At 48.2% G+C, this 21,047-nt stretch overlaps 2 protein-coding genes across 10 annotated transcripts in view; both read left to right on the top strand.

Moving 5' to 3' along the window:
* Positions 1–7,012: 7,012 nt before the first annotated feature.
* On the top strand, positions 7,013–15,546 carry LOC103460483 (uncharacterized). Of its 4 annotated transcripts, none has more exons than XM_081598622.1 (6): positions 7,142–7,493; positions 10,325–10,380; positions 11,069–11,324; positions 11,421–12,223; positions 13,320–13,467; positions 13,622–15,546. In XM_081598622.1, exons 4-6 carry the CDS (start codon positions 12,200–12,202, stop codon positions 14,944–14,946), a joined length of 1,497 nt encoding a protein of 498 aa, XP_081454748.1. In that variant the 5' UTR covers positions 7,142–7,493; positions 10,325–10,380; positions 11,069–11,324; positions 11,421–12,199; the 3' UTR covers positions 14,947–15,546. The 4 variants fall into 4 exon arrangements, with proteins under 4 accessions (XP_081454749.1, XP_081454748.1, XP_008400891.1 ...); XM_008402669.3 differs by having other exon boundaries at positions 7,143–7,493; positions 11,191–11,324; XM_081598623.1 differs by lacking the exons at positions 10,325–10,380; positions 11,069–11,324; positions 11,421–12,223 and having other exon boundaries at positions 7,013–7,493.
* A 603-nt stretch (positions 15,547–16,149) lies between these two features.
* ttc19 (tetratricopeptide repeat domain 19) overlaps positions 16,150–21,047 on the top strand; it is an 8,788-nt gene continuing 3,890 nt past the window's right edge. Inside the window, exons 1-9 of one of the 6 annotated variants that reach the window (XM_081598625.1) lie at positions 16,150–16,401; positions 16,555–16,685; positions 17,695–17,786; positions 17,945–18,055; positions 18,184–18,237; positions 18,311–18,367; positions 18,465–18,526; positions 19,543–19,628; positions 19,701–19,864. In XM_081598625.1, coding sequence (XP_081454751.1) covers positions 16,328–16,401; positions 16,555–16,685; positions 17,695–17,786; positions 17,945–18,055; positions 18,184–18,237; positions 18,311–18,367; positions 18,465–18,526; positions 19,543–19,628; positions 19,701–19,864 — 831 coding nt within the window. In that variant the 5' untranslated portion in view covers positions 16,150–16,327. Of the gene's footprint in view, positions 16,402–16,502; positions 16,686–17,694; positions 17,787–17,944; positions 18,056–18,183; positions 18,238–18,310; positions 18,368–18,464; positions 18,527–19,542; positions 19,865–21,047 lie in introns of all 6 variants that reach the window. The other 5 variants (XM_081598626.1, XM_081598628.1, XM_081598629.1 and 2 more) reach the window with 5 other exon arrangements.

The raw sequence follows: 21,047 nt of genomic DNA on the forward strand, positions 1-21,047 counted from the left end.
TTCACATGTTGGTACATGATGCTGTTCACATGTTGGTACATGATGCTGTTCACATGTTGTTACATGATGCTGTTCACATGGTGCATGATGCTGTTCACATGTTGTTACATGATGCTGTTCACATGTTGGTACATGATGCTGTTCACATGTTGGTACATGATGCTGTTCACATGTTGGTACATGATGCTGTTCACATGTTGGTACATGATGCTGTTCACATGTTGGTACATGATGCTGTTCACATGTTGGTACATGATGCTGTTCACATGGTGCATGATGCTGTTCACATGTTGTTACATGATGCTGTTCACATGTTGGTACATGATGCTGTTCACATGTTGGTACATGATGCTGTTCACATGTTGGTACATGATGCTGTTCACATGTTGTTACATGATGCTGTTCACATGGTGCATGATGCTGTTCACATGTTGTTACATGATGCTGTTCACATGTTGGTACATGATGCTGTTCACATGTTGGTACATGATGCTGTTCACATGTTGGTACATGATGCTGTTCACATGTTGGTACATGATGCTGTTCACATGTTGGTACATGATGCTGTTCACATGTTGGTACATGATGCTGTTCACATGTTGGTACATGATGCTGTTCACATGTTGGTACATGATGCTGTTCACATGGTGCATGATGCTGTTCACATGTTGGTACATGATGCTGTTCACATGTTGGTACATGATGCTGTTCACATGTTGGTACATGATGCTGTTCACATGTTGGTACATGATGCTGTTCACATGGTACATGATGCTGTTCACATGTTGGTACATGATGCTGTTCACATGTTGGTACATGATGCTGTTCACATGTTGGTACATGATGCTGTTCACATGTTGGTACATGATGCTGTTCACATGTTGGTACATGATGCTGTTCACATGTTGGTACATGATGCTGTTCACATGTTGGTACATGATGCTGTTCACATGTTGGTACATGATGCTGTTCACATGTTGGTACATGTTGTACATGATGCTGTTCACATGTTGGTACATGATGCTGTTCACATGTTGGTACATGATGCTGTTCACATGTTGGTACATGATGCTGTTCACATGTTGGTACATGATGCTGTTCACATATTGGTACCTGATGCTGTTCACATGTTGGTACATGATGCTGTTCACATGTTGGTACATGATGCTGTTCACATGTTGGTACATGATGCTGTTCACATGTTGGTACATGATGCTGTTCACATGGTACATGATGCTGTTCACATGTTGGTACATGATGCTGTTCACATGGTACATGATGCTGTTCACATGTTGGTACATGATGCTGTTCACATGTTGGTACATGATGCTGTTCACATGTTGGTACATGATGCTGTTCACATGTTGGTACATGATGCTGTTCACATGTTGGTGCATGATGCTGTTCACATGTTGGTGCATGATGCTGTTCACATGTTGGTACATGATGCTGTTCACATGTTGGTGCATGATGCTGTTCACATGTTGGTACCTGATGCTGTTCATGTTGGTACATGATGCTGTTCACATGGTACATGATGCTGTTCACATGTTGGTGCATGATGCTGTTCACATGTTGGTACCTGATGCTGTTCATGTTGGTACATGATGCTGTTCACATGGTACATGATGCTGTTCACATGGTACATGATGCTGTTCACATGTTGGTGCATGATGCTGTTCACATGTTGGTACCTGATGCTGTTCATGTTGGTACATGATGCTGTTCATGTTGGTACATGATGCTGTTCACATGTTGGTACATGATGCTGTTCACATGTTGGTACATGATGCTGTTCACATGTTGGTGCATGATGCTGTTCACATGTGGGTACATGATGCTGTTCACATGTTGGTACCTGATGCTGTTCACATGTTGGTACATGATGCTGTTCACATGGTGCATGATGCTGTTCACATGTTGGTACATGATGCTGTTCACATGTTGGTACCTGATGCTGTTCACATGTTGGTACATGATGCTGTTCACATGTTGGTACATGATGCTGTTCACATGTTGGTACATGATGCTGTTCACATGTTGTTACATGATGCTGTTCACATGGTGCATGATGCTGTTCACATGTTGTTACATGATGCTGTTCACATGTTGGTACATGATGCTGTTCACATGTTGGTACATGATGCTGTTCACATGTTGGTACATGATGCTGTTCACATGTTGGTACATGATGCTGTTCACATGTTGGTACATGATGCTGTTCACATGTTGGTACATGATGCTGTTCACATGTTGGTACATGATGCTGTTCACATGTTGGTACATGATGCTGTTCACATGTTGGTACATGATGCTGTTCACATGTTGGTACATGATGCTGTTCACATGTTGGTACATGATGCTGTTCACATGTTGGTACATGATGCTGTTCACATGGTACATGATGCTGTTCACATGTTGGTACATGATGCTGTTCACATGTTGGTACATGATGCTGTTCACATGTTGGTACATGATGCTGTTCACATGGTACATGATGCTGTTCACATGTTGGTACATGATGCTGTTCACATGTTGGTACATGATGCTGTTCACATGTTGGTACATGATGCTGTTCACATGTTGGTACATGATGCTGTTCACATGTTGGTACATGATGCTGTTCACATGTTGGTACATGATGCTGTTCACATGTTGGTACATGATGCTGTTCACATGTTGGTACATGATGCTGTTCACATGTTGGTACATGATGCTGTTCACATGTTGGTACATGATGCTGTTCACATGTTGGTACATGATGCTGTTCACATGTTGGTACATGATGCTGTTCACATGTTGGTACATGATGCTGTTCACATGTTGGTACATGATGCTGTTCACATGTTGGTACATGATGCTGTTCACATGTTGGTACATGATGCTGTTCACATGTTGGTACATGATGCTGTTCACATGTTGGTACATGATGCTGTTCACATGTTGGTACATGATGCTGTTCACATGTTGGTACATGATGCTGTTCACATGGTACATGATGCTGTTCACATGTTGGTACATGATGCTGTTCACATGGTACATGATGCTGTTCACATGTTGGTACATGATGCTGTTCACATGTTGGTACATGATGCTGTTCACATGTTGGTACATGATGCTGTTCACATGTTGGTACATGATGCTGTTCACATGTTGGTGCATGATGCTGTTCACATGTTGGTGCATGATGCTGTTCACATGTTGGTACATGATGCTGTTCACATGTTGGTGCATGATGCTGTTCACATGTTGGTACCTGATGCTGTTCATGTTGGTACATGATGCTGTTCACATGGTACATGATGCTGTTCACATGTCGGTGCATGATGCTGTTCACATGTTGGTACCTGATGCTGTTCATGTTGGTACATGATGCTGTTCACATGGTACATGATGCTGTTCACATGGTACATGATGCTGTTCACATGTTGGTGCATGATGCTGTTCACATGTTGGTACCTGATGCTGTTCATGTTGGTACATGATGCTGTTCATGTTGGTACATGATGCTGTTCACATGTGGGTACATGATGCTGTTCACATGTTGGTACCTGATGCTGTTCATGTTGGTACATGATGCTGTTCACATGTGGGTACATGATGCTGTTCACATGTTGGTACCTGATGCTGTTCACATGTTGGTACATGATGCTGTTCACATGGTGCATGATGCTGTTCACATGTTGGTACATGATGCTGTTCACATGTTGGTACCTGATGCTGTTCACATGTTGGTACATGATGCTGTTCACATGTTGGTACATGATGCTGTTCACATGTTGGTACATGATGCTGTTCACATGGTGCATGATGCTGTTCACATGGTGCATGATGCTGTTCACATGGTACATGATGCTGTTCACATGGTGCATGATGCTGTTCACATGTTGGTACATGATGCTGTTCACATGTTGGTACATGATGCTGTTCACATGTTGGTACATGATGCTGTTCACATGTTGGTACATGATGCTGTTCACATGTTGGTACATGATGCTGTTCACATGTTGGTACATGATGCTGTTCACATGTTGGTACATGATGCTGTTCACATGGTACATGATGCTGTTCATGTTGGTACATGATGCTGTTCACATGTTGGTACATGATGCTGTTCACATGTTGGTACATGATGCTGTTCACATGTTGGTACATGATGCTGTTCACATGTTGGTACATGATGCTGTTCACATGGTACATGATGCTGTTCATGTTGGTACATGATGCTGTTCACATGTGGGTACATGATGCTGTTCACATGTTGGTACCTGATGCTGTTCACATGTTGGTACATGATGCTGTTCACATGGTGCATGATGCTGTTCACATGTTGGTACATGATGCTGTTCACATGTTGGTACCTGATGCTGTTCACATGTTGGTACATGATGCTGTTCACATGTTGGTACATGATGCTGTTCACATGTTGGTACATGATGCTGTTCACATGTTGGTACATGATGCTGTTCACATGTTGGTACATGATGCTGTTCACATGTTGGTACCTGATGCTGTTCACATGTTGGTACATGATGCTGTTCACATGTTGGTACATGATGCTGTTCACATGGTGCATGATGCTGTTCACATGTTGGTACATGATGCTGTTCACATGTTGGTACCTGATGCTGTTCACATGTTGGTACATGATGCTGTTCACATGTTGGTACCTGATGCTGTTCACATGTTGGTACATGATGCTGTTCACATGTTGGTACATGATGCTGTTCACATGTTGGTACATGATGCTGTTCACATGTTGGTGCATGATGCTGTTCACATGTTGGTACATGATGCTGTTCACATGTTGGTACATGATGCTGTTCACATGTTGGTACATGATGCTGTTCACATGTTGGTACATGATGCTGTTCACATGTTGGTACATGATGCTGTTCACATGTTGGTACATGATGCTGTTCACATGTTGGTACATGATGCTGTTCACATGTTGGTACATGATGCTGTTCACATGTTGGTACATGATGCTGTTCACATGTGGGTACATGATGCTGTTCACATGTTGGTACATGATGCTGTTCACATGTTGGTACATGATGCTGTTCACATGGTACATGATGCTGTTCACATGTTGGTACATGATGCTGTTCACATGTTGGTACATGATGCTGTTCACATGTTGGTACATGATGCTGTTCACATGTTGGTACATGATGCTGTTCACATGTTGGTACATGATGCTGTTCACATGTTGGTACCTGATGCTGTTCACATGGTACATGATGCTGTTCACATGTTGGTACATGATGCTGTTCACATGTTGGTACATGATGCTGTTCACATGTTGGTACATGATGCTGTTCACATGTTGGTACATGATGCTGTTCACATGTTGGTACATGATGCTGTTCACATGTTGGTACATGATGCTGTTCACATGTTGGTACCTGATGCTGTTCACATGTTGGTACATGATGCTGTTCACATGGTGCATGATGCTGTTCACATGTTGGTACATGATGCTGTTCACATGTTGGTACATGATGCTGTTCACATGTTGGTACCTGATGCTGTTCACATGTTGGTACATGATGCTGTTCACATGTTGGTACATGATGCTGTTCACATGTTGGTACATGATGCTGTTCACATGTTGGTACATGATGCTGTTCACATGTTGGTACGTGATGCTGTTCACATGTTGGTACATGATGCTGTTCACATGTTGGTACCTGATGCTGTTCACATGTTGGTACGTGATGCTGGTCACATGTTGGTACATGATGCTGTTCACATGTGCAGCTGGGCTCAGGAATCTTATGTGTACAGTGATTCTTGAAAATAGAGACAAAATGGGTTTTAATTTTCCCATAATTTTTAAAAAAATTATTTCTCAACCTTATGTATGCAAATATGACAAATAATGTTTTGGAAATGTAAAGATGCTAAGCTACAGGCTCCCAGTTGCAACATTTTTTTTAAAAATTACATTTTTAATGGACCTGACCCAGAACGCTGTCACCATCTGACAAAAATAAATAAAAAATAATTTTTAAAATACCCTATTGGTGATATTTTTACTCATTTTATAGACAAATGCTTCTCAAGAAACAAAATATTTAAAACAAAAATAAAAGTCCATCTGACGGAGTTGACACAGAACTGAAGGTGACAAACTAGTGAGTAAAATAAAAAACTTTGTACATGTGAAGTAATGCAATTTATGTAAAATACATTAAAATGAATTAACTGCACATTTAAGTGAGATTTGACAACAATTTCACTGAAAGAGTCACAAAAACTGATGGAGTTGGAGTTATGTATGTTATGTTTATTTTTCTCTTATTTTGCTTGTTTTTACGATTTCTATGGACCTTTTTCGTGTCTGGAATAAAGATTGATTGATTTATGAACAATGTGTGAATAGAGTAAAACACTTAGCATGTTATAGGTAAATGTCATTTAGTTTGGTTAAGAATAATTATTGCCCCGTCAATAAATGACGTCTAATCGATGTTCTTATTGCCAGAGGAAACAGTAACACCTTCATGAGGTCAGAGGTCAAACTGCTGGACAGAGGATGGACGATCTGCTGAAATATTCCTGCCATCTTCCAGGTTCTTTCAGCAAACAGTTGAGACAGAGATGTTTCTGGTTTCACCCCCTGCTGTTATTCCTGCCATTCAAACTATTCTTAAAGTTTGTTGCTCATGTGACCAAAGCAGCCGAGGAGATGAAAAGTTAAAACTCCAGTTAAAATGTTTTAACCTTTGAACTCAACCACCTCAGGCTGGGTAACCCCAGGTCTGATTAAAAGGTGGAGTCTCTGAGAACGGTTCTTAGAGATGTAGTCGGTGTTTTCATCAAAGCTGAGCTGACTGTCCAGGAACGGCCAGAGGAATTTAGCCAGTTTCAACAGGTTGGCCATCCAGAGAAACTGGAGCCACTCAGTTCTTGTTTGTCTCATTGAATTAGCTCTACTTCCTTAAGAAAATGAAAAGGTATGTTCTTTTGTGAGGGACTTTATCTTTTACTGTTCCAGTGATGCCAGAATTAATAATAAGCAATAAAGACTTTGTGGCGTTCTGATTTAGTAATTATATTAGTTGTGGTACCACCCCACGCCACTAGAGGCAGCCCGAAAAGATGCGGCTAAGGAGAAGAAGGTCCTTCTTGACCTGGGCGTAAGAGCGGCCCCACACCACTAGGTGGCGGTAAACTGTTTCCGCCATCAAGAAGAAGAAGCAGCAGTTTGAACGAAGATCTCTAACCACGAGGCTGGCGGCGTGGATTGAATCCAAACCGGTTCTGGTTTGGGTCGCAGCCCGATGAGTTTCAGACTGTCTGACTCCGGTTCCGGTCCAGTTCAGGTCTGGCGGGGAGGCTTCCACACGATTTCCTCTGACTTTTCTCTGCTGGTTCCGGGGGCAGTGACTGAAGTGCCGCAGGATGCTAACTGCTAGCTAAGGCCAGCTTCATCAACTGGACCGGGCCGATGTGTCGGAACCACCCGGTCCTGGGTTCTTCTCCAGGTGAGCTGATCTGGGTTGGTCGCGAACGTTTCGGTTCTTGGAGCCGGTTCTTTAAAGTGAACGACGGGAGCAGGGCCGTGCAGAGGCCACTGAGGGTCAGCAGGTCAAGAAAAGATCTAACCTCCTTCTAGGATATTAACAAACAGCTTTCAGTTTAATAAACTGATAAATTACTAAAATGTGACATAAACAATCAAAGCTAACAAACATCTCCATATAGAGCATAACTCTATGCATATGTTAGATATTTTATTAGTAATTTCTTTCTGCATTTTGTTATAGGAAAGTTTTTCAATATTCAAACCAGCAATTTATCCGGATATGTAACTCAGAGCTGGACCACCAGACATATTTAGTCTTTACATAATTACACTATTAAAATATAAACTAGGGCTCAATGCAGCCGTTCAGTGACTGTAATCTATAACAGATCTGCCTGTTTGCTGAGTGGAGATGAAGACGGTCAGGACAGCAGAGCTGCAGCAAACTTTAACTGGACTGCAGGAAAAAGACACATATTGAATAGTTAATGTCACCATGAGAAAAGCTGCTGAGTTTAGCTTAACTAACTTTAAACATTTAAATCACAGTCGTCTCATGAAGATTTCTGATGTGAGCAAATAAATGTTTGTTTGGTAAATAACTAAGTTCACGAGACAAAAATTAGTTATTTAATTAAAAAGTTTTTTAAACAAACTTTTTTTTTTAAGAAATCATTACAATTTTATTTTACTTAACTGAGGTTATTTTGTTTCATTGAATAATTAGGAAACAAATTTATCTTCATCCTCTGAGAACCAGAAACTTAAAGTCTGGTTGAGTTTTTCCTTCATTAATGATAAACTTTTATTACATTCATTAAATCCATCATGGTAATTCAGGGTGAGTTATTGTTAATTCTAAATTAATATCCTTGTTGGACTTTTATTTAAGTGTTATTCTCCTTCAGGATACATTTACCTAACGCTGAATAAATGAAATGTACATCATGCAGCAAAGGAAGTTAGAAGATCTGACATTTATCCATATGGAGATGATCGGTTCTGGACGGGCGATGAGCCTTATGGCATAATAAATACTGAAGAATGACTGATATCATTATAGATACAGGGGAGAAGCTTTTAGTTATCTAGCTTTGCTAGCAAAGTCGTTAGCTAGCAGCTAGCTAATAGCACAACAACAACAGCCTAATGTCTGTATGATAAAATACTGAATAGATAAGAACAGTTTCTCCTCACCTGGCTGTCTCCTAAAGGGCCCTTGGGGGCAAGGAGCAGAAAGGGCAGGTACTCAGGCCCCCCTAACCCCCCCCTCTGTACGTACCTGGACGGGAGCCTGACAGGTGTTATGTCAGTTCAGCAAACGCGACAACATACGACAGAAAACAGATTAATTGTTTTAATGATAACTACATGGTTCTGGTTTCAACGTGTATTCAATGCTTCAGCTGTTGTCATCTACAAAAATCGACCGTATGAAACTCCGCAAAGCAAACAGCCTCTTTGTTTTTTATATAAATATATATAAAGGTTATTTTCCATGCCTCCAGATTCCAGCTTCATCCTGTGCAGTGAATCCGTCTCTCCTCATTTTCTTCCTCACATTGAAACCTTCCAAACTAAAGCGGGAGATTTGGGAGCCATCTTACTTTCGACATATTAACAACAGTCATTGCCACCTGTGTAAACTGGTGAATGTTATAATATATTTATTATGTTTTATTTCTAACGTTGGCTCCTTGTTCAAACTGAACTAAATCTGGGTGAGCCTTCCTAGCGGGGCTGAACCCGGTGTTACCCCCAGCGCTAAAGCTAATATTAGCGCCTTTTAGCCGGTGGACATAAATACTGATCACAAAATATTAACATTATTATGTCCATCTGGCTTGTGAGAAGTTATGTCCAGAGCCGTCAGGTCAACAGTCCATTGATGTGAACAAAAATATCTCCAGTGCTGAAGCTTCTGCTTTGGTTTAGCCAAGATGGCCGCTCCAAGATGGCCGCCGTGTTTCCTGCAGCCCAGTCAGGGTCGGACTGGTGCAGAATAAACAACCTGCTCCTGAACTCAACAGAAGAGATCATTGTGGACTCCAGGAGGTCTGGACCCAACCTCACCTGTCCTCATCGCGGTGCAGATGGTCAGCAGCACCAAGTCCTTCACATTACAGACGACCTCAGCTGGACACCTCACCTCACTTCGCTGGTGACTTCCTGTATTTCTGAGACGAATGAGAAGAGCTGCCCTCCTCCTCACATCCAACCACTGAGAGCCTGCTGACCAGCAGCATCTCCACTGGTCTGGGAGCTGCAGCTGGTCAGACTGGAGGTCAGTCTGCAGTGGTGAAGCCAGCAGAGCGGCTCGCAGACTCACCATCCGCTCCATGGTCTGTCCATCGGTTCTGTAGTGTCCAGACTCCCACTGGCCATCAGATGCTCAACAGTCCTGCTGCCTGAAAACACAGTTCTATATATTTAGCATTATTTCTTCATCCTGTAATCACCCTGGTGTTTGTGCTGCTCCTGTGGCTCCGATGACGTTTCGTTGCTAATCTCTAGTTTCTTGTGACAATAAAACAAGTCGGTGCCGTATGTCTGTGGTGAACCGGGTCCAGTTCAGCAGGAACTGGACCCGGTTCACCAGAACCGCTGTGACCTCAAGCGCCGCCCACCTGGAAGTGATGAAACAAAAGGCCGACTGAAGCTCCGCCCCCAGCAGTCTGTTCACAGAGGCGGGGCCGTGACATAAGCGGACCGAAGCGTGTTCTGATCCGGGCGGGTCGGCGCTCCGATTCCTCACCTGACCCACCTTTGTGATGTGACTCTGTTCCTCAGGTGAGTCTGCGTCTGCAGGCAGGATGTGGGAGGGGCCGGGTCAGCGGCGGGCACAGGTGAGTGTTGTGACGTCACAGTGTGGGCGGAGCCTACGGGGAGATGATGTGAACAAAAGGCCGAATTGTAGCGCCACCCTCAGGCAGCTGGTTCTCAGAGCGCGGCGCCGTGACAAAGACCGACCGAAGCGTTCATCTGATCCCCACCGAGATCATTTAAATGTAAATGTTACAAAAACAGGACATGAATGTTGAACCACACAATTTATTAACGCTATAGAAATTGAGTTATTTGCAAGCTACAAATATTTGGGATCAATAATCAATGATAAGCTGGCGGTTAATATGAAAACTGATCTGTAAAAAGGCTCATCAGAAACAAAAGGAAACTTTTAATCTGAAGCTTTTCTGTGGATTCGTGGTTTGGAAACTAAAGTGTTCAGAAAAAAAACTGCTTAAACAAAAATGGCTCAACTTCTGCTTTGCTTTCCATCTGGGGTCCAGCGCCCCCTGCTGGCTGGAGGCTTCCTGGGCTCAGACAGCCTGATTTCCATCTGGGGCTCCGGCGCCCCCTGCTGGCTGGAGGCTTCCTGGGCTCAGCAGCCTGATTTCCATCTGGGGCTCCGGCGCCCCCTGCTGGCTGGAGGCTTCCTGGGCTCAGCAGCCTGATTTCCATCTGGGGCTCCGGCGCCCCCTGCTGGCTGGAGGCTTCCTGGGCTCAGCAGCCTGATTTCCATCTGGGGTCCAGCGCCCCCTGCTGGCTGGAGGCTTCCTGGGCTCAGACAGCCTGATTTCCATCTGGAGCTCCGGCGCCCCCTGCTGGCTGGAGGCTTCCTGGGCTCAGCAGCCTGATTTCCATCTGGGGTCCAGCGCCCCCTGCTGGCTGGAGGCTTCCTGGGCTCAGACAGCCTGATTTCCATCTGGAGCTCCGGCGCCCCCTGCTGGCTGGAGGCTTCCTGTGATAAACGGCAGCAGATGGAAGAACTGATTCTGTCCCTAAAATAGTGAGTTATCATTCCATTTTATACATTTATAATTGGTGCTTGCATGCCCATTTTTATTAACATTTTTTATGTTTGAAATGTCAAATTTCCATTTAGGCAACAATAAACTGAAGCAAATCATGTGACCCTGGGAGCCAATAGGAGGCCAGCTTTGAGGGCTCAGCTGATGACTCTCTCCCCCCAGATTGGCTCCTCTTCCAGAATCGGACCGAACCGGGTCAGCAGTTCTGCTCTACTCTGATGATTCTGGAGCTGCTGGTCCGGTCTCCTGAAACCCAAAAGGTTTCCTTCCCCTGTAAGAGTTGAAGCTCGGTTCTGTTAGAACCCTGGTCCTGGAAACGTGTTCTGATTGGTTCTGTGACGTCACATTTTCTGAATAAACATCATTTATGAAATCTCCCAGTCTGTCTTAACGTCATTTCTGTGGGATCCAGTTCTGCCTCCACGGAGGAACCTTAGACTTGGAGACCGTTAGAACTGTTGAATCAGCAACAAGCTGGGGAGGGGGGCGACTCCAGCTGCTGCCTTCTGTCCAGAGAAGAAGAAGCTGCTCAGTTTCTGCCAGGTTGACCAGCAAAGCCTATGGCGCCCCCTGTGGTTTTAAATGGACCCAGTTCTGACTCGTTTGTACCTTTCAGAACCACAGCTGGTTCTGAGCTCAACAGAACCTGGAGACCCGGGGATACCGGAAGGGAGCTCTCTGATTCTGTTGGGTCAGAACCGGTTCTGTTCAGTCTGAGAGCAGCCGAACCCTAAATCGGCTGAAAGCTGACCGGAGTCTGGTGGAGGGGGGCGTGTGACCTTTGTCCCGGAACTGCTCCAGTATCGGCTCCGGACTCGGTTCTTTTTCATCGTTAGAACACAGACCCAGAGGGATGCAGACCGACCCGGTTTCACAGGTAAGGAGCTGGTTCGAACCTCGGAACCGGACCAGGTCAGAACTCTGGAGGAGCTAGCAGCTAGCCGCTCCACCAGACTCCATTCAGAAAACTGCAGATAAGTTTTGATTGATTCGGTTTTGGATCCAGTTTGGTTTTACCTAACCTTGGCTCCCACCACACGACCGCTTTAGATACACGACGGAACCAGAGCAGAACCTTTCACCGAACCAAGTAACAGAACCTGGACCTGAAGCTCCTTTCAGTGCTGGAAGCTGAAGCTAAAAACAGCCGGAAAATGAATGGAGTTTGGTGGGAGCTGCAGCTGCCGGCTGCTCACGGTGCTCTGCTTCACGGCTCTGTTGACCCGGTTCTGGGTCCAATGTTCCCCTGAGATCCTTTAGAGGTTCTGCTGTTTTTGAAGGTTCTGGCTCTGACGTCATCACATAAACAACGAGGTGTGATCATGTTTACATCATGCGATGACATGATTGGCTGCCAGCTCCCCGTTAGTCGGGTCGGTTCGGCAGCTGGTGTGTGAATGGTTGATCCATCGGTACTGGCCCGGTTCCGGTCAGCATCCGGATCAACAGAACCAACTAATCCAGGGTTCGATTCAGTCAGTCTGCCCGACCCGACTGGTTCAGGTTCTGCTCAGGTTCTGTAACTGATCTTTTAGGATAGGAACCAGCCATGAGACCCAGACTGTTGGTCTGGTTCTGGTGGTCCAGATGCGGTTCAGAGGTGGTTCCAGCCGAGTTGAACCATGGAGAGAACTAAAACCTGCAGGATCCCGGGCTGGTTCTGAGAACCAGGATCATCAGCTAGTTGTCAAGCTTCATAGGAACCGACCCAACAGAACCAGAACCCCCCCAGACTAGTTCCAGGGACCTGAACCGTCTCTGACCCAGCAAGAGGACACACCATCTGGAGTTGAGGCTGGGGTCAAAGGTCACTGACTCTAGAGCAGCAGTCTGACCGCATGATGTCAGGTATAGTTTGGTGGAGGGACGACGTCTGTTTTTTTAGGAACTGGCCTCAGCCTCACTTCTGCCAACCAATCACATCCAACAGCTCCTCAGTTCTGGTTCTGATGAAGGTTCTGGTTCTGTTCCAGGATGCGGCTGCTGGACTTTGCAGCGTCCAGATCAAATCAGAACCAGGCGATGACGTGGAGATCCGGTGCTTCCCTCTCCTGAAGAAGCTGAGCGTCAAGCTGACTGACTGCAGGGCGTGGCTGGAGGGGCGGGACTTCCTGTCTCTGGGTGAGGCTCCTGTTGGGTCAGTTCGGTTCTGTTTCTGACTTTCTGTTCTGTGGAGTCGGTTTATGGTCGGATGTGAACGACGGAGGCTGATGGAGCTGCAGGGTTCCTCAGAACCGGCTCAGGTCCGTAACCTCTGACCTCTGCTCCTCCTCAGATGACCACCCTGAGCTGCGGCCGTGGCGCGCCACCAACAGCGGCAGGAGGATGACGTACTGCCCCATGTGCCAGCGGGGCTTCTACAAGCCGGCCCACCTGGAGGCCCACCTGTGGACCCACCGGGGCCAGAACCCCAACCAGTGCTGGGAGTGTGGGAAGACCTACCCGACCCTGATGAGCCTGGTGCTGCACCAGCAGGTCCACGGCCGCAGCGAGCCCTACCGCTGCTCCTACTGCGACCGCACCTTCGCCCTGAAGCGGGACTGGAAGACTCACCACCGGACCCACTCCGGGACCAAGCCCTTCAAGTGCTGGTTCTGTGGGGACGGCTTTGGCCAGCAGAACCAGCTGGACGAGCACCTGGAGGCCCACCAGGGGGAGCGGTCCTACCACTGCGACGTCTGTGACAAGATGTTCGTCTCGTACCAGGGCTTCAACTTCCACCGCCGAGCGCACAAGACCTCCAAGCGCCTGCCGTGCCTCAAGTGCTCCAAGACTTTCAGCAACCCTCAGAGCCTGAAAGTCCACCAGGCCACCCACTCCAGCAGGAAGCCGCACACCTGCCCCACCTGCGGGAAAGGCTTCAAGCTGCTGGGTGGCCTGCGCAGCCACCAGCGCGTCCACCAGGACCTGAGGGAGTACCGCTGCTCCGAATGCAGCAAGTGCTTCTCCAGCCTGCAGGGCCTGAAGCTGCATGACCGCACGCACACGGGCCTCAAGCCCTACGGCTGTGCCGAGTGCGGCAAGAGGTTCACACAGGCGCCGCACCTCAAGGCCCACATGGTCACCCACACCGGCGAGCGGCCCTTCCTCTGCACCACCTGCGGCAAGAGGTTCACCCAGTCGTCCCACCTCAACTCTCACATCAAGCTGTTCCACCTGGGCGAGAAGCCGTTCAGCTGCGCCGACTGCGGCAAGCGCTTCACCATCGCTCACTACCTGAAGATGCACCGGCTCAGCCACACCAAGGAGAAGCTCTACCAGTGCTCCTACTGCGACAAGGCCTTCTCCTACCACAACTCCTGGAGGGCCCACGAGAGGATCCACACCGGCGAGCGCCCCTTCGGCTGCCGCGACTGCGGCCGGACCTTCATCACATCCGGCTCGCTGCTGACCCACCAGCGCGCCGCGCACACCGGCGAGAAGAACCACTACTGCATAACCTGCGGCGAGTTCTTCTTCACCAGCTCCCTGCTGCGCGTGCACCAGCTGGACCACACCGGCGAGCGCCCGCATGTCTGCAGCTGCGGCAAGACCTTTAAGACCAAAGGAGTCCTGAGGTTCCACCTGAAGAGGTTCACGGACCACCGGCCGGCCCAGTGAGCTGGTTCTGCTGAGCAGAACGCCAGGAAGGTCAGCACACTGTAGCAGTCCTCAGCTGGACACACTGGACCAACCCGGGTCCAACTGGACCAACTTGACTGAACCAGGCAGAATTAAGAGTCGGAGTGATTCCTCTTCAGCTCGGACATGGTCTTTATTCCTGGTTCTGCAGATGTAAAAGAACCGGGTCAGAACCAGGAATCCGGCCGTTGGGCCAGTATCTGCTGCTAACATGGTCTCTGATTAAAAAATCTTGAATGTTTGGACCCGGTTCTGTTCTGGGTCCATTACGTCTCCCTGGTTCCGTCTTCCAGAGAGACGCTCCCACCGACAGCTGGAAGGTCAGAGGTCACAGGTCTGATCAGCTGAGCCTGATGTGGTTTATTTTGGACCTCTGGTTCAGACCATGTTTGGTTCCGGACCTGCAGGTTGAACCCGCTCCAGGCCTGACCTTCACTGCTGACTTGGACAGAACCGGGTCAGTCAAAGTTGCTTCTTCATGCTGAAAGCATTCAGAACCAGGATGGGTTTTGCCTGGTTCTGACCCGGTTAATGATTCTACTCAGTTCAGAATCAAAATAAACCTGCTCTAACCTCCTGGCTCTGGTTCTCTTCTTCTTGAGTTTTAATCCGTATTATCGCCACCTGCTGTGCTGCAGTGAGAGCCACAGGATTCTTCTCTTCTATTTAAACTAAAATCTTATATAATCCTTTTTCCTTTAGAAGTTTCATAAATGTACAGTGGACTTCACCAAATGTCCCCACAGTAAAAACGGCTCACTCAGATGTCTGTCATCATCTCATGATCACAAATCGGACACTTGGATCCTCTGGAGTCTTTTCTGCTTGGTCCCTTTAAGTATTTTATTATTTTGTTTCACAGCTCTATTTATCCTTGCCAGTTTTTTTGTTTCGTTTAGTTTCCCCTCTTCTCTTGATGGCCATGCGGTGACGTGGACTGGAGGAGACTGACGCCTCGTTTCTCCATGTCGGGTATTTTGTTTTTCTTTTGTGTGTGTATGTGTGAAGCGGCACGAGTTTCTCTTTTGTTGTGTTGTAACTAATCTAAAATCAATAAAAAAGAAACATAAATACTTTAATAATCTTGTGTTTTCTCTCCACTCGCCCTGCATTCTTCACATGAATTATGACGCTCGCAGCACACTCACTCACGTCTCCATTTTGGATGTCTGCCTCTGGTTCTGATGGGTTCTGTTTTCAGAAATGTTACCCAAAGGAACTAAAATCAGTTCGGAAGAAGAAAACAATTATTTTTTTATTATATTTGCTGAAAATCAGCGGAAATGTAGATTTCCAGGCTTTTATTTTGAAGGTGCGGCATTTCACTTCATGACTTCCGTTCATTATGTAAATAGTAAAGATGGCGGCCTCTTGTGCGCTCCGAGCCGTCCTCAGCCGAACTCTGAGCCGGCCCAGATGTTCTGGAGGGGTCAGGTCAGTACCGACCAACGTCAGCAGCTTGTCCTCATGGCGGTTTCTGATTGGCTCTAGCATTTATTAATATTGATGACGTATCAATACCTCATCCACCGCAGGGAACCTGGGCTCACCTGGACCGTCTGCATTAACAGCTTACCGCCCCTACAGGTGGCCTTTGACCTCTGCTCGGGTTGTCCCTGAGGCGGGACGCCGCGCAGCATGCTGGGAAGCACAAAACAGACGTCAAGACGGCACAAAATACCACCGAAGAAGAGGAGGAGGTCTGTGGGCGGCAGTCGGTATGTTCAGTCTGTCAGAAACCTGGGAATGAGACAGACAGGTGGGATTCACCTCTGACCTGTCTGTCTCTGCTGACCTCTGACCTGTCTGTCTCTCTGCTGACCTCTGACCTGTCTGTCTCTGCTGACCTGTCTGTCTCTGCTGACCTCTGACCTGTCTCTCTCTGCTGACCTCTGACCTGTCTGTCTCTCTGCTGACCTCTGACCTGTCTCTCTCTGCTGACCTCTGACCTGCCTGTCTCTGCTGACCTGTCTGTCTCTGCTGACCTCTGACCTGCCTGTCTCTGCTGACCTGCCTGTCTCTGCTGACCTGTCTGTCTCTGCTGACCTCTGACCTGTCTGTCTCTGCTGACCTCTGACCTGCCTGTCTCTGCTGACCTCTGACCTGTCTGTCTCTGCTGACCTCTGACCTGTCTCTCTCTCTGCTGACCTCTGACCTGTCTGTCTCTCTGCTGACCTCTGACCTGCCTGTCTCTGCTGACCTCTGACCTGCCTGTCTCTGCTGACTTGTCTGTCTCTGCTGACCTCTGACCTGCCTGTCTCTGCTGACCTCTGACCTGTCTGTCTCTGCTGACCTCTGACCTGTCTGTCTCTGCTGACCTCTGACCTGCCTGTCTCTGCTGACCTGCCTGTCTCTGCTGACCTCTGACCTGTCTGTCTCTGCTGACCTCTGACCTGTCTGTCTCTGCTGACCTCTGACCTGCCTGTCTCTGCTGACCTGCCTGTCTCTGCTGACCTCTGACCTGCCTGTCTCTGCTGACCTGTCTGTCTCTGCTGACCTCTGACCTGCCTGTCTCTGCTGACCTCTGACCTGCCTGTCTCTGCTGACCTGCCTGTCTCTGCTGACCTCTGACCTGTCTGTCTCTGCTGACCTCTGACCTGTCTCTCTCTCTGCTGACCTCTGACCTGCCTGTCTCTGCTGACCTCTGATCTGTCTCTCTCTCTGCTGACCTCTGACCTGTCTGTCTCTCTGCTGACCTCTGACCTGTCTGTCTCTGCTGACCTGCAGCGTTCTCCCTGTTCAGCTCCACCGATGAAGACCAGAGGGACGAAGCTCAGAGGAAGGAGGACGACATCATTCTGCTGCTGAAGAAAGCCAAGGTACCAGAACCTGGACTGGACCGGAACCAGAACCGAGACAGACAGCCACAAGTTCTGTGTTCCCATATCAGCTGAGACCGGCTGGGTCATCCAGAACCAGAGGCCCGTCGGGTCTGCAGGTCCAGCTGGTCGGAGTAACCGTCCGCTTTGTGTTGCAGCTCAGCGTGCATCGTGGGAATCTGCAGGCGGCTTCGTCCTTCTTCCATCAGGCCGTCGCTCTCGCTCAGCAGACCCACAACGAGAAGGCCATCATCTACACCTACAGCCAGGTGAGCCGTCCGTCCTCTGGTGTCCTCTGGGTGTCCTCTGTCCATCCTCTGTCTGTCCCTCTGGTGTCCTCTGTATGTCGTCTATCTGTCCCTCTGTCCTGCTGTGTCCTTGCTGACTGAATGATCAGTGGCGTCCTCCTCAGATGGCGAACCTGGCCTACATTCAGGGTCACCTGGACAGCGTGAGTACGGCCTAGTCCAATCCAGGCTGGTTCTGGTTCTCCTCATCTTCATCCCTGCTCTTCTTCCTCTCAGGCAGAGAAGCTCTTCAAAGCAGCCATGAGCCACATGCTGGCTGGAGGAACTCCAGAGGTGAGACCCCTCACCTGGCCAGGTGTTCTGCTTCAGCTCTACCTGTTGGATCATCCATTTGGCCGAAAGCTCCACCTCACTTCCTGTCTGTTTCCAGGACGACAACGCTGTCATTGAGATGTCTCTGAAGCTGGCCACCATTTACGCTGAGCAGAACAAGTAAGGGGCGGGGCCACCAGAAGAACCAGTTCACTTCATGTACAGTTCACCTGAAGAACTAGTTCACTTCATTCCAGTTCACCTGAAGAACCAGTTCACTTCATTTCCAGTTCACTTCATGTCCAGTTCACCTGAAGAACTAGTTCACTTCATGTCCAGTTCACCTGAAGAACCAGTTCACTTCATTCCAGTTCACCTGAAGAACCAGTTCACTTCATGTCCAGTTCACCTGAAGAACTAGTTCACTTCATGTCCAGTTCACCTGAAGAACTAGTTCACTTCATTCCAGTTCACCTGAAGAACTAGTTCACTTCATTCCAGTTCACCTGAAGAACTAGTTCACTTCATTCCAGTTCACCTGAAGAACTAGTTCACTTCATTCCAGTTCACCTGAAGAACTAGTTCACTTCATTTCCAGTTCACTTCATGTCCAGTTCACCTGAAGAACTAGTTCACTTCATGTCCAGTTCACCTGAAGAACCAGTTCACTTCATTCCAGTTCACCTGAAGAACCAGTTCACTTCATGTCCAGTTCACCTAAAGAACTAGTTCACTTCATGTACAGTTCACCTAAAGAACTAGTTCACTTCATTCCAGTTCACCTGAAGAACTAGTTCACTTCATTCCAGTTCACCTGAAGAACTAGTTCACTTCATTCCAGTTCACCTGAAGAACTAGTTCACTTCATTCCAGTTCACCTGAAGAACTAGTTCACTTCATTCCAGTTCACCTGAAGAACTAGTTCACTTCATTCCAGTTCACCTGAAGAACCAGTTCACTTCATGTCCAGTTCACCTGAAGAACCAGTTCACTTCATGTCCAGTTCACCTGAAGAACCAGTTCACTTCATGTCCAGTTCACCTGAAGAACCAGTTCACTTCATGTCCAGTTCACCTAAAGAACTAGTTCACTTCATTCCAGTTGTATATCCAGACCATTTTGGTTCTGGTTGAGCATCGGCTGAGTCAAAGTTATCAGAGGTCAAAGGTCACTAACTTCTCTCTTCTGTTGTGGAGGGCGGAGCTGGCCGAACACGGTTTCAGGTTCTGTGTGGAATCACTGGAGGGCAAACTGGAGAAGCAGCCAGAGGACGAGAAGACAGGTGAGGCAGAGGGGACATGCGGGATAGAGGGGACAGCTGAGACGTTTCAGCGACTTGTGTTTCTGCGTCCAGAGCAGCAGGAAGCTCTGAGGAAAGACACTCACCTTCTGCTGGGTTTGTGTTTGGACTCGCGAGCGCGGTACCGAGTCTCACGGATGGACCTGGACCTGGCTGGACAGGACTGCAGGAAAGCCCTGGACATCTGCCGCCAGGAGCAGGGACAGGATCACCCACAGGTAGACACACCTGGAGACACGACCTGAGACAAGACCGGAGACACGACCGGAGACACGACCTGAGACACGACAGGAGACACGACCGGAGACACGACTGGAGACACGACCGGAGACACGACAGGAGACACGACAGGAGACACGACAGGAGACACGACAGGAGACACGACAGGAGACACGACAGGAGACACGACCGGAGACACGACTGGAGACACGACTGGAGACACGACAGGAGACACGACCGGAGACACGACTGGAGACACGACTGGAGACACGACAGGAGACACGACAGGAGACACGACAGGAGACAAGACTGGAGACACGACAGGAGACACGACTGGAGACACGACTGGAGACACGACAGGAGACACGACCGGAGACACGACAGGAGACACGACCGGAGACACGACAGGAGACACGACCGGAGACACGACAGGAGACAAGACTGGAGACACGACAGGAGACAAGACTGGAGACACGACAGGAGACACGACTGGAGACACGACTGGAGACACGACAGGAGACACGACAGGTGACAAGACTGGAGACACGACAGGAGACAAGACTGGAGACACGACGGGAGACACGACGGGAGACACGACGGGAGACACGACCGGAGACACGACGGGAGACACGACCGGAGACAAGACCGGAGACACGACAGGAGACACGAACGGAGACACGACAGGAGACACGACAGGTGACAAGACTGGAGACACGACAGGAGACGAGACTGGAGACACGACAGGAGACACGACAGGAGACGAGACTGGAGACACGACAGGAGACGAGACTGGAGACACGACAGGAGACACGACAGGAGACGAGACTGGAGACACGACAGGAGACACGACAGGTGACAAGACTGGAGACACGACAGGAGACACGACAGGAGACAAGACTGGAGACACGACAGGAGACAAGACTGGAGACACGACAGGAGACAAGACTGGAGACACGACAGGAGACAAGACTGGAGACACGACAGGAGACAAGACTGGAGACACGACAGGAGACACGACAGGAGACAAGACTGGAGACACGACAGGAGACAAGACGAGACACGACAGGAGACAAGACTGGAGACACGACAGGAGACACGACAGGAGACACGACAGGAGACACGACAGGAGACAAGACTGGAGACACGACAGGAGACACGACAGGTGACAAGACTGGAGACACG

Source organism: Poecilia reticulata, chromosome 17, assembly GCF_904066995.2.
Source record: "Poecilia reticulata chromosome 17, P_reticulata-male-v2, whole genome shotgun sequence".
Taxonomy (NCBI): domain Eukaryota; kingdom Metazoa; phylum Chordata; class Actinopteri; order Cyprinodontiformes; family Poeciliidae; genus Poecilia; species Poecilia reticulata.